At 47.8% G+C, this 12,957-nt stretch overlaps 1 protein-coding gene across 2 annotated transcripts in view; it reads right to left on the bottom strand.

The window, feature by feature from the left end:
- The window catches only part of RAB4A (RAB4A, member RAS oncogene family), a 30,257-nt gene extending 21,281 nt beyond the window's left edge, over nucleotides 1-8,976 (bottom strand). For both annotated transcript variants that reach the window (XM_037069358.1, XM_037069359.1), the window contains exon 1: nucleotides 8,728-8,976. In XM_037069358.1, coding sequence (XP_036925253.1) covers nucleotides 8,728-8,758 — 31 coding nt within the window. In that variant the 5' untranslated portion in view covers nucleotides 8,759-8,976. The remainder of the gene's footprint in view (nucleotides 1-8,727) is intronic.
- Between the last annotated feature and the right edge of the window lie 3,981 nt (nucleotides 8,977-12,957).

Below are 12,957 nucleotides of genomic sequence, written 5' to 3'. Positions count from 1 at the left end.
CGACTGTGACTTATATGAAACACCCAGTGTTTGCCTAGAACATGTCTTGGAGCAATGAGATCCAGGAAGAACGTTTAGTCTGCGTCACCACTCAAGAGACTTTACGGAGGAGATTTCTGTAGGGGAAAGAAAAGGGAAGGAAGAATCTGACCACCCTTGGGAAGGTGAGGCCAGACAATCTTGAGTTCAGATTCCAGCCCCGCCCTCCTCAGCTCTGGGACGGTGGGCAGAGCCCCTGACCACCTGGGCTCCTCACAGGTGGGCCCCAGGGTTTACCTCCCACTGTCCAGAGTTCAGAGACAGTGGGGGCAAAGGGCTTTGTGTACTGTGTCCTGACTTCATCCCTTACCTAAACGTGAGTTAGGGTTACCACACTGCGCAGACGCGCCAATGGTTTTTCAATAAGGAAGGATTTCCTGGCCCACGAATAGAAATGACAGCAGGTTAATGCCGGAGAACCTTTGATCAGTACGTATTCAAAGACACTGACCCAAAAGCTTCTTCCATCACTCTATAGCTAGAAATAACACTGTTCTTGGGAAAACATAACTCAGGAAAATTAACTTTATTACTAAATAATATATACCATTTTTAAAGAACTTATTTATATAATAACAAAATACACTTTAATAAAAATTTTATCAATAGTTTCACCAGTCATGTCTAGATTATGAAGGTCTCTACTGATTTTACTATTAAAAAGATGATCCAAAAACATGGACTTCATTGTTACAAAGTATGTGACAGGCATAGTATCCTGGCTTGTGTCCGTACTCGTGACAAAATCACTCAAAGTGCGAATGTAACAAAAGTGGGGAAATATTTAACGGCCACCCAATAGCCAACTCGCATTTTCTTCCCAAAAGTATTCTTGCAGTCAGAGTGAGTCTGAAGAGGAATCTTGATCAAAACACCAAATATCTTCAGCAGGTTCAAAAAGACAATAAAGGCCCTGGCTGGTGTGGCTCAGTGGATTGAGCGCGGGCCTGCGATCCACACGATCGTGGTTCGATTCCCAGTCAGGGCACATGCCTGGGTTGCAGGCCAGTTCCCAGCAGGGGACTCACAAGAGGCAACCATACTTTGATATTTCTCTCCTTCCTTTTCCCTCTAAAGATAAATAAATAAAATCTTTTAAAAAAGACAATAAAAACTAAGATCAAATGCAAGAACAGCGTGTTTGTGAAACGATACGAGACACTTCGATCTCTCTTTCCAGGAAGACAAGAGATTCTCACCTGTGTGCCTGATGGGAGGCCCGTGCTTGTCCCACGGCTGTGTGGAGGGGAGTGTGAAGGGGGAGCATTAAGCCCGTCACCGTCTTCGGGAAGATCAGGAACTGGGCTGGGCTGACACTGACCGGTCACCTGCATGTTTTATAGACCCTAGCAGATGCTGGTGCAGTAGGTGTTGCCTGCCTAGCAGCCACTCCCCAAGGAGCCAGAGTGACCTTGGGACACAGGACCCGCAAGCTGGAGGACAGGGGTTGGTTATTTCAAGCCAATAATGGTCACTCCCGGCTCCCTCCTCCTTGCCAGTGAAAGCCAGGCTTACACTCTCAGGGCAAGGTCCAGGGGCAGGCTCTTGCCAGACGTGGCCCAGTCAGATGAGTGAGAAGGACTCCTATTTCACAAATGCAGGAAAGGACTCTTTCCTACAGATGGCAATGAGGAAGCACGCCCCCATGACCAGAGTCACCCCCTAAAACTCTGAGGGGACGGGGCTCACCCCCCAGAGGAGGGAGGGGAACAATCCAGGTCCCCCCCCCGACACGGTTGGGCTTCTGAAATGACCAGCCACGAAGCTGCAGCTATACTTATTTGAAAAAACACATTTTTATGTTACCTACAGGATTTTCAGTTGGGTTTTCTACTAATTGTGGTTGGAAATATTCTACCTGATTAAGTGACCAAAAGAGCTAAGGATCTATTAGCTACTAAGCACACATTTTCTGTCAAGCATAGTATTTGTTTTTGATCATACAGAGTCAATTAATCAGAAGGTTAAGTAAGCACGGATTTCAGGCTAGGGGAGTTCGTTCAACAAATATTTACTTAACTACCAAATGGCACGCGTTTGCAGGTCTCCTGGCCACAGATTCAAATCACCTAATACACCTGCTACCACAGTAACAAGTCAGCTCGGGGGGGTCCCAGGCTACACTCTGGGCTCAGCACCTGTCCCCAGTGTGGTGCCTGATGGACGCACTGAAGCCTGACTTTTCGGATCTTTCACCTCCATGGCTGACCAACTCCCGTTTGATCAATGTGTTCCTTCCCCAGGTGCAAAACTCTGCTGCGCTGGGCAGCAGCCGAGCCCTGCAGCTCTGGAGACCGGTTTCAGGTTAGCATTCTTTCCTTTTTTTTTTAAAGATTTTATTTATATTTTAGAGAGAGGGGATGGGAGGAAGAGAGGCAGAGAAACATCAGTGTGTGGTTGCCTCTCACGTGGCCCCCACAGGGGACCTGGCCCGAGACCCAGACACGTGCCCTGACTGGAAATCAAACTGGCAACCCTTTGGTTCGCAGCCCACGCTCGATCCACTGAGCCACACCAGCCACGGCTACATTATTTTCTTAAAGGATGCCTTGTGTGACCTCTTTAATTCGGACACGGCTGTCTGAGAGAGGACCTCATTAGGGTTGCATTTCTGTTACAATATGAAAAGCTCTGACTTTCACCATAAAGAAAAGGATCAAACTATGTCTTAAAGCAGGGTTTTCTATTCATCCTGGCCCTTTCTCCTATATTCTGTAAGTGAGAGGAAAGCAACCCCTCTCAGATGGGTCAAATCGGGCTCTTCTGCTGTTCTGTGAAAGTGTGGCCAGGAGCCACTCACAGCACGACAGACAGAAAGCGCCTGAGCAGTCTCCTGCTTTCAAAGAGCTTACGATCGAGCCTGGAAAGACGGGCTGGCTTTGTCGCAATCGAGTTGCCTGAATGCAAGGACAGGCCCGTGAGCCCCCGCCTCCGATGAGGATTTCTGCAGCAGCCAGGATGAACAATGGACACGAGAAACAGTGTTGGAACTGGGGGTGCCATGCACCACAGTATTTCTCATTATAACCACAGAGAGAGAAGCTTTGTTTTGAGCCCCCAATCTCTTTCTTGCACAATTGCAAATTCATCTGAAAATGAAAGACTTCCCTCTAAAATATATCCCTCCCCATTTCCAGGCACTGTTAGCTGCTTTTTAAGATTTCTTAAATGTGCCCTGGCTGGAGTAGCTCAGTGGACTGAACGAGGGCCTGCGAACCAGAGGATCATTGTTCGATTTCCAGTCAGGGCACATGCCTGGGTTGCAGGCCAGTTCCCAACAGGGGACACACCAGAGGCAACCGTACATTGATGTTTCTCTCCCTCTCTCCTTCCCTTCCCCTCTGAAGATAAATAAATAAAACTTAAAAAAAATAAAACTTAAATGCCAAAGCACAGCCCAGAAGAGAAGTAAAAGAACTGAAGGACAAAGGTCACACTGAGCACTGTCATACACGAGTCCACTGTTCTGAGTAGTGTAGGACTGCCCTTGGCTTTGTACCTCTGGGTGTCATCATCATCACCATTGGGGACCTATTTGTATTGGCCAAATCTCTCGCCACACAAAGTTAGTTTTGGTTGGAAAGTGCTGAGGGGAATTACAGAGGAAGAAAATGTGCAGACTGTATTAATCTGACTTGTGTGCTGTCCTGCAGTCTGCTATCTACAAGCCAGGGATCGCCAAAGGACGGCTGGCCACCCCTAGAAGCTAATAAAAGTCCAGGAAGGATCCTTTCCTACAGTCTTCAGTGAGGACACCGCCCCGCCAACACCTTGACTTTGGACTTCTAGACTCCAGAACTATAAAGCAATAAATTCCTCTTTTAAGCCATCTTCTGTTTTTCCCAGGTACTCATTCACCGAAGAGAGGAAGTTAGAACCCTATTCTTTTCTCTTGCGATTTCATCCACCCCTTCAGTAACGATACCCTGCATATCACTTTAGCTTTTAACCCACAGTCATGGCTACAGAGGAGCACAAATCAAGTATTCTTCAAACAAAGGAGCACAGTCCATTACCAAGAGCAGCCCGATGGGGAGAGCGGTGACATTCAAAGACAAGTGTGCTGGATGCACAGGGTTCAGAGGCTTTTCCTTCAAACTATTTCCACTGGCAAGTATCCTAATGGAGTTATTGGGGATGGGGGAAGAAATCTGTAACATCCGTCAGCTCAATCTCCATGATGTTTTGAGAGAAGAAATTCAAGAAACATCATTAGCGTTCTTCGCATTCCAAAGAAATATCCAAGGCAAAGATCAGCAACACACTTGCTTGGTAATACACGGTCAGAAGGATTTCTGGAGTACTGAACCTTCCGAAAGAATTCTGTTACGGCTAACCACAGAAAGGGCACGGAAGGCGAGGTGGTTCTCAAAGACGGTTGGTGCTATGATCAGTAACAGAAGAGATGTTACCATTTGTACAGTGAAAAGTTCACATTGATGCACACATGAAATTGTTGTTCAGGGACCTCAACAGGCATTGGAAAGATCACTAACTTACCACGATTTGTCCGTGAGGCTGTGGCATAAGTTACCAGTAGCCTGGGCCCTAAAATACACGTTAAAAGTCCCCTTCCAGCTCGCCCTCGCCCTGGCTCAGGGAGCTGTCTCTCACCTCCTTGCACCTTGCACACAGGAGTTGAGGACACTGCTCAGCAGTCGCCGTGCAGGTGCTGTGCGGTGAGCCCAAGCTGCTGTGCTGAACTTAGGGAGGCTGGGTTTCTCGCTTTATAATCCACTAACCTGGCCTCAACTTAACCTTCCCTTGACTTTTGGGGGGGTAAATAGTTACTTAAACTCTATGAAAAGTTCAGTTTGAAAGACTCAGAAACCAAGTGGACCAAGGATAATGACGGATAAAAAAATGGATTCCAGCTTTGGGGGCAACGTGGTAGGTGGATGGGGAAGCCTGGGACTGGAGTCAGGCAGGGAGGGGCAGCAAGACAGGGGCAGTGGGCAGGAGAGGGTCAGCAGGTGTGGCCGCTGCTTAGAAGGAAGAACCCACAGGACCCGGTCACCTCTGGATGTGGCTGTGAAGGGAGGGGGCACGTGGCTGATGCTCACATGCCTGGCTGGATGTCGGGGTGGGTGACAGGACTGTCCCCTAGGAGAGGAAGAGAGAGAAAAGCAAAAGGGCTCTAACTGCCTCTCTTTGGTGAATGAGTACATGGGAAAAACAGAAGATGGCTTAAAAGAGGAATTTATTGTCTTATAGTTCTAGAGGCTAGAAGTCCAAAGTCAAGGTGTTGGTGGGGCCATGTTCTCGCTGAAGACTCTAGGGAAGGGTCCTTCCTGGCCTCTTATTAGCTTCTAGGGGTGGCCAGCCATCCTTTGGTGATCCCTGGCTTGTAGATAAATCACTCCAATCTCAGGCTCTGTCTTCACATCACATTCTCTGTGAGTGTGTCTGTGACCAAATTCTGCTCATCTTGTAGGAATATCATTCACTGGATCAGGGCCCACCTTCATCCAGTACGAGCTCATTGTAACCTCATTATATCCGCAAAGACACTGTTTCCAAGGAAGGCCACAGTCCCAGGTACCTGGTTTAGGGTCTGGACATATCTTTGGGAGGACAGCATTCAACCCACAACAGCCTATTATTTATATATAAATATTATATAATATTTATATAACATCTATTTATATATTATGTATGTTTATATGTAAATATATATAAACATATTTGTATATATGTTTATATATTTATATATATGTAGTATGTTTACAAATCTTGATAATTCTCAAAATTATTTGGTAAACACTATATTTAAAAAATAAAGCCCAAAGTAAAAAAATATTAAGAGTATATTGTAGTATTAATTAGAATAGGACCAATAATTTGTGTTCCTGTTTCATAAAGTATTTTCATTGTAGAAGGTGTAAACTCCAATATACAGGGTCTGTCACAACTAATGCCCCTAATAAATGTGTATAATATTTAATAATTATTTAATAAATAAAAACCATGTACAATATTATTTATGACATTTTTGGTGAAATGTTCAATTGCTACCCACCCTGTGTGAGACAGGCACGTATCCTAGCAACCACGCTCAATGGCGTTACTTCTTTCAGACCCTGTATATAGAATTTGGCTTAGATTTTCCTCTCCCTCAAAGTGCTTCAGCCCTTAAAATTTCATAGTGTACTGCTTAAACTTTTTAGCTCCTTTCTAAACATCACTGCTTGGTACTACTATTCGATTTGTTAGTCTGTCTCACAAATCTTGGTATCAGAAATGACTTTAGGGTCAATTGGTGATCTCCCAAGTCACAGGTGGCCGGAGTTCCTCTGGGAGTCCAAGCCGCACTGACTGGCCAGGGCTTTAGGAACACTGTGAATGTAACAATATTTAGGAAACACTATTTCAGTTTAGGGCTATTCAGAATCAGGGTTTCAATCTGAAACCTAGGTATTTAAGACTGCAATACTGTATTACAATATTATATAAAGTATATAGTTTTCATGTGGTTAGTGGTTTCAAAGCAGCGACATGCTGAACACTGCTCAGTCTACGAAAGGTGAAATACTGCTTTAATTAACAGGACATTGTAAGCTCTGGCTCTTTATTTGTCGCTAGTTACACAGAGCATTCTTTTTCAGAAGAGAAAAAAAAATGAACCTACAGTAGAAAGGAGTTTAAAGGTTAGGCAAACATTTTTTTTTTCAAACCAGCTATCGAAAGGCAAAGGTCCAGAAGGAGGGCCCCTGACCATTTTGCTTTGGGGCAACAATGCTGTGCAAATATGGTTGGTGATAAGGCAAGAACATGACAGTGTTAGGACTTGGTCTGGGATGATGTTTAATTTTAGGTTGACGCTCTGAACTGCCACATTTGCTCTTTCTAAAACTGATTTCTAGTAGTTTCCTCGAATTCCTGTACTAGAGGAAAAGGTTAAACTGAATTGGTAGAAAAAATAAAAACATTTTCAAGCTGCTATGAAGTCAGAGTCCTAATGATCAAAGCCTTATGCTCAGCATTGAATCAGTTACTGTGATGTTGAAAAGGTCAGTGAACTCTGTCTGAAAGAAGTAGAGATGCCAAAATTTCTGTAGATGTCCTACATTTTATCATGGTTCCCAGTTTATGTAACAGAATGAAACAGAAAAGCTCTGTGTCCTGAACTCTTCCAGTCATTTCTTACTAATTCATAGGTGCCTCCCCCTGGGTATGCTTACTTCGACTTTCCATGCCTCCCGGTCAACTTTATCCAGGTCGAAGAAAGAAAATAAGGGTGGGATAAAGAGCAAAAGCAAAGCCAAAAGGGGAACCAAAAACTGCCGGAGAACATATTTATGGAATCTGACAGAGATTCTCTATGCAGAGAACCAGACCACGTGGATGCATTTGCATCTTTGACAACACTGGTCTTTATGAAGCTAGCAGCTTTGTGGAAGATCTCCAAAGCCTTCTAGGAAACAGACCCCTGCCCCCACCACCCCCTGTCCTCAATCACACACCCTTCTCAGGAAAGGCTCAACAAGGGGCAAATGCATGGTGCCCCACCCCTCTCCGGACCTCAAGGTCCCCCCTGCCTCACCCTCACCCCGCTACCGCAGGCTGTTGAGAAGCTTAAGCCATATTCCCCTTTTGGAACCTCATCCCCCTCAGGGCATGGGCATGTGCTGCTCTGCGGTGCTGCCTGGTTAATGCCTTCCTGGTCCCAGTCTAGGTTAGGTTTCTTCGTAATATACTGTAAAGGACCACATTCCTTCAGAACTCCTGCAGCGTTTTTAACCATTCATTAGTGTCACAGTTGGATTAATAGTGTACACGCCGGNCCCGCCCCCCCCCCCCCCCCCCCCCCGTAAGCACTCTGAGACTAGCGCCCAGCCTGGAGCGCGTGCCCTCCCAGCACGCGGACTCCACATGCCCGCGCGCACCTCCTCCCAGGAAAACAGCGGCGCGCCAGCGCAAATGGAGACAAGGCTGGGTGGGCTTGAATCTGAGCCTATGCCAGAAACTGTAAAACTCCAAATCAAAGTCTCAATCTGCATGCACACATCTGAAAGTGATTACAGACTGGTAACACCTCCTCAGCCCTGACGGGACGCAGTGGTATGCTGTGTGGTTCATTTTTTTCACCATGCAGGACTAAAACAGCAACGGCTACGAAAAAACACAGCGTATGTATTGGGAAGGCTTTTGTTTATTCAAAAATATTTGTGGACAATTCCACGGGTGGGTATTCAGAGGGGAAGCAAAGGTTAAACACAGGACTGCCTCCAAGATGTTTATGGTGAAAAAAAGTCATTTATTAATAGTCATAATGCAACTAGAAAGGGCTAAAAACCTCGAGCGAGACAGAGAAACGAAGCCAGCGGTCTCCGGAGGAGGAGCTGGAAGAGTCTACCGACTACTCCTTCCGCGATCAGGTGCAAAGAAAGGCATCCCAAACCAGGAAGGTCAACCGCGAACGACCCAGGCTCACGCTGAAATGCAGGCGTCGCCCGAAGTCCTGCACACCCCTCGCTGGGGACAATACCGCGGAGGAAACTGGGGCTCCGACTCCTGCCCAAACCCTGAACTGCTGAAATCAGACTCTGGGAGGAAGCCCCCGCCGGCGTGCGCGCGGAGGAGCTGCCGGAGGGAACTTGACAAAGCGGATCGCGTCCCGCACTCCGGGCCCGGCTGCCCGGCTCCGCACCCCCGCGCCCCCGCCTCCCCGCCCGCCGAGCCGCATACCGTAGGTCTCGGACATGGCCGTCTGCGACATCTTGGGAGCGGCACCGCCTCTCGCGGGTCACAGCTGCACCTCCAGGCGGGGCGGCAGGACGGGAGGGCCGGGGTCGTCCGCCGCGTCTCGGGGGCGAACAGCGTAGGGCGGAGACGGAGGAGGGAGGGGCCCGCGGTCCCCACGGCAACCGCCGGCCACCGTGCGGCTGCAGCCCCGCCGGACTGCCGGCTCTGCGCAGGCGCACTCCGCCCCGCACCGCCGGGACTAGCCCGGGTGGAGCCGGAGGGGAAGGGACTGGACGCTAGCGTGAGGCCCCGCCCCACCCGCGGTCGCGCATGCGCATGCAGCCCGGAGGCACGCCCGCACTCGGGGTGGGGCCCAGCTGCACAGCGAAAGGGCTGGGGGCTCGCGGGTCCAGCTTTGGGACCGAGGAGGCCAAGCGCCTGCCCTGGCGAGAAAGACCGATTGCCTTCTTTTTGCCAAACTGACCCGCCTCGGTACAGAGGCCGTCGTTATCCTGTGCGGCTGGCGGCCCGGAGAAGGCGTTCCTTCAGCTACTATGATCTGCCCGCGGCCGTGGTTAACCGGTAACTCGGAGGCAGTAACAGGTGTCCAGCTGGCGGCCAGCCCGTGCGTGGGCCGCGGGCAGGCTTACCTTGCGCTCTGCACCTGCCCGGGCCTCTCCGGTCGGGCCGTGCTGGGGTCTGGGGAAAACCGGCAGACACTGAAGGGGTCCCCGTGCAGAAGAGACCCCCGCAGATACGGACCCCTCTGCATCCCACTTTCGGGGAACGTGGCTTATGGGCAGGAGGCATCCCTGGTGTTCAGCTGCGGATGCACTTCTAGGGTTAGGAGTCCCGCACTGACTTCAGAATCCCCCTGTGTTGGAAATGTAGGGATAAACATTTACTGGGAAGACAATTTTGTAGGGAGTTGGTTTCATTGGAACATGATCAGGGTCATGTCATATCATAAGAACCAACCTTGTTAAAAAAAAACACAGCAGAACACTAAAAATATGCCTTGGCTAAGCTCTCAAGTGACGTGGACCGTGGGGCAAATGCCAGTAAGTACATCGCCCCCCCCCCAAGTCTATTTGGTTCCATCTTCCGCATAAACTGTCACCAGACCTTCCCCGAGGCCATCTCTCCTCTTCCCCAATGGCTATTTGGCTCTACATTTGATTTTATTTAGGACCCTAATAGCAAATAAATATCCTTGCTTCTAAATCACAGGGAAGGCCTCATGATGACGAGAGTGGTGAGAGTTATATTGGCTGGAATTATTTTTTCTCAATATACACATATATTTTTTGTTCAGTGGCTCAGATACTTTATTGCTTTCTTATGTGGCTTTCTGCACCTTGAGTCTGACTTGCATTCCTGAGCATAGCAGACTCATTTGAATTCGAACTATTTCAAAAGAAAGAGAGTGATCCCATTCTTTAGATCTAAGTTTTCTTCCTACCAGAAGCATCTGTGGATAAGAAAGAAATGCAGCGATCGCTCGGGTTAGTGTCAGAAGCCAGACCTTGAGATCCCTGAAACCGGGACAGGGCAATGGGATACAATCTAGGTGCTACTTCAAAGCTGAGAACTGCTTTAGATTCTGTGGAGAACAAAGACTCAGGCCTTTGGGAAGGGTGATTTGTTTTGGAAGAGCCACCCAAAGCAGTGATTTAGTTTGCAAATATAAAAGCCAAATATCTCGACCAGAAAGGAAATACTGGCACTCTCCCTCTGCACAGCTCTGTCCTCTCCTCCCTGGGCCCTGAGGCCTGGAGCTACCGCTCTGCCTCCCACTCCCGTCTCTGGCCCCAGAGCTCAGCCTGTGGGTCTCTTTAAATACCATCTAAAGCTGATGCAGTCAATGTTTCTCTCTTGCCTAGACTTCTATATATGGTTACTTATTTGATGTCTCCACTTGAATTCCTGCTAGGCTTCTTAATACTAATAAAATGAAAACCAAGCATCCAAATTTCTCAGCCAAATCCATGCCTTCTGCAATCTTTCCTGTCTCCGGAGAGGGCAGCTTGCTCAGACTAAAACACGGGGGGCCCTCTGACCCTCATGCCTGCATCTGATCCCTCAGCACTCCCTGTTGACTCTGCTTTCAACACATCCAGAATCTAACCCCTTTTATCCCCTTGGTCCAAGCCTGCCCTCCTCCTTCTGCAATATGCCCCCCAACGGGCCTTCCTGCTTCTATCCTTGTCTTCCTGCAGTCTATTCTCAACACAGCTGCTAGAATGATCCTATTAAAATGTAAACATACAATAACAAAAGGACTACGACGTCTCTTTGAAAGCAGCCAGTGTTGGAGGTGGGGGGAGTGAAATATAAGTCCACCCTGCTGCTTTCTGCTCAAAAGGCCTCATCTCAGTTATTATGGCCTGCAAGATCCTCCATGGTCTGCCTTCCTCTGACCTCTCTCCTTCCCTCCGCCCCCTTACTTTCTCGGCTCTAGTCATACAGGCCTTCTTCCAGCTTAAACAGGTTGAGCAGGCTTAGGCCTCAGGGCCTTTGCACGTGCTTTTTCCTCTGCTTACACTGGCCTTGCCCCAGATGTCTACATGTAGTGCCCTCACAGCCTTTGCGCTGTCTGCTTCTGTGGCACCTCATCAGTGAGGCCTTTCCCTTGAGACACGCAGCAGCAATCTCTCTCCACCCAGCACTCCACACAGCCACTCCTTTGGACCCCCCGACCCCAGGGCACTGAACGCCACCTCACTCATATACTGATTGTTCTCATGTTGTCTGCTCCCCTTCTAGACTATAACCTCTGTAAGGGAAGGGGCTGCATCTGCCATATTCTCTGCTCTGTCCCCATTCCTAAAATAGTATTCGGCATATAGTAAACCCTCCATAATTCAGTAGTTGTTGAAGGAGGGAATGAGTGACATGAAATTCAGCAGCTCTCTACTCAATACGGATTTAATGTAATGAACTTAACTTTAAACTTCTTGATTTATGCAAAATTTAAAAGGTGACCTTTTATACATCACCATGAAATTGTAGAAAGGCTGCAATAAGACCCTTTAAAAGTATCACCTAATACTAGTGTAATTTATTGAGTTTAATCAAAACTAGGAACAGAGCTAAGCACTTTACCTGTATTATAAACCCTAATTTTAAAAAAGATTTTATTTATTTATTTTTAGACAAAGGGGAAGGGAGAGAGAAAGAGAGGGAGAGAAACACCAGTGTGGGGTTGCCTGTCACGCACACCCAGCTGGGGACCCGGCCTGCAACCCAGGCATGTGTCCTGAACCAGGACTCGGACCGGTGACCTTTCAGGTCGAAGGCTGGCGCTCAGTCCACTGAGCCACACCAGCTAGGGCTAAACCCTAATTTTAACAACAAACTCAAGGGATAAATATTCCATTTTGTAATGAAGAAATAAAGGTCTGGATGGCTTACATATTTTGCCCCAGTTCTCAAAACTGGGGACAAAGTTCCCACTGTCTCAATGTTGGGGTTTTTCTCTAAGATCAAACTAAGCTAGACACCTCTGCTTGTCATCTGGAATGTGTATGAGGGAGGGAAAAAATCCAGGATATAACATCTAAGACAGAGGTGCAACTTCCAGAGACAGCAAGTTGCTTAGTGTAAGAACCTAAAGGAAGTGATGCCCTTGTGAGCCAAGCCCTGTTCTAGATGCCCTAGGTCACTTCCCTTGGCCCTCCTCACCCCCCTTCAGTGCAGGATGGCCACAAACCACAGCGCTCTACTGCACTACAATATTACAATATTGTGATACAATATTGCAGTCTCCAGTACCTAGGTTTCAGATCGAAACCCTGTTGCTGAGTGAGTTTGGAGATGTGAGTAAGAACGTGCTCAGGAGAGTGACAGGTCCTGGGCACTTTTGTCAGCTAATCAGAAGCTCTGGGATAGAAAGCACCGCCCGGCCTCCCATCCTAAATGCAAAGGTTCGGGTTCATTCCCCAAACATGCAGGCTTTTGCCTGCCCAACAGGACTGTGCTGCACACACTCCATGTAGACAGTATTAAGTCAGGGTTGGAGTTGTCGGTGTGTGGCTTAGCTCAGTGACACATTAATTCCCCACCTTTATCTTTTAACTGGAAAGTTCCCAGCAAATCTCTTATTAGTTCTAATGGGGACACTTCTCTGCTTATTTCCACACTTAACAGCATTTATACTTAGGGATTATTCATTAGTACTTTTAATTTTTGTTCTGTCTTCAGAGAAAAGAGGATTTTCTTGTTCCTCTTTTC

Source organism: Sturnira hondurensis, unplaced genomic scaffold, assembly GCF_014824575.4.
Source record: "Sturnira hondurensis isolate 20B ecotype Veracruz unplaced genomic scaffold, ASM1482457v3 Scaffold0018525, whole genome shotgun sequence".
In the NCBI taxonomy this organism is placed as follows: Eukaryota; Metazoa; Chordata; class Mammalia; order Chiroptera; family Phyllostomidae; genus Sturnira; species Sturnira hondurensis.
The sequence above is the reverse complement of the archived record's forward strand: the minus strand, read 5'-3'. Positions and strand labels throughout refer to the sequence as shown.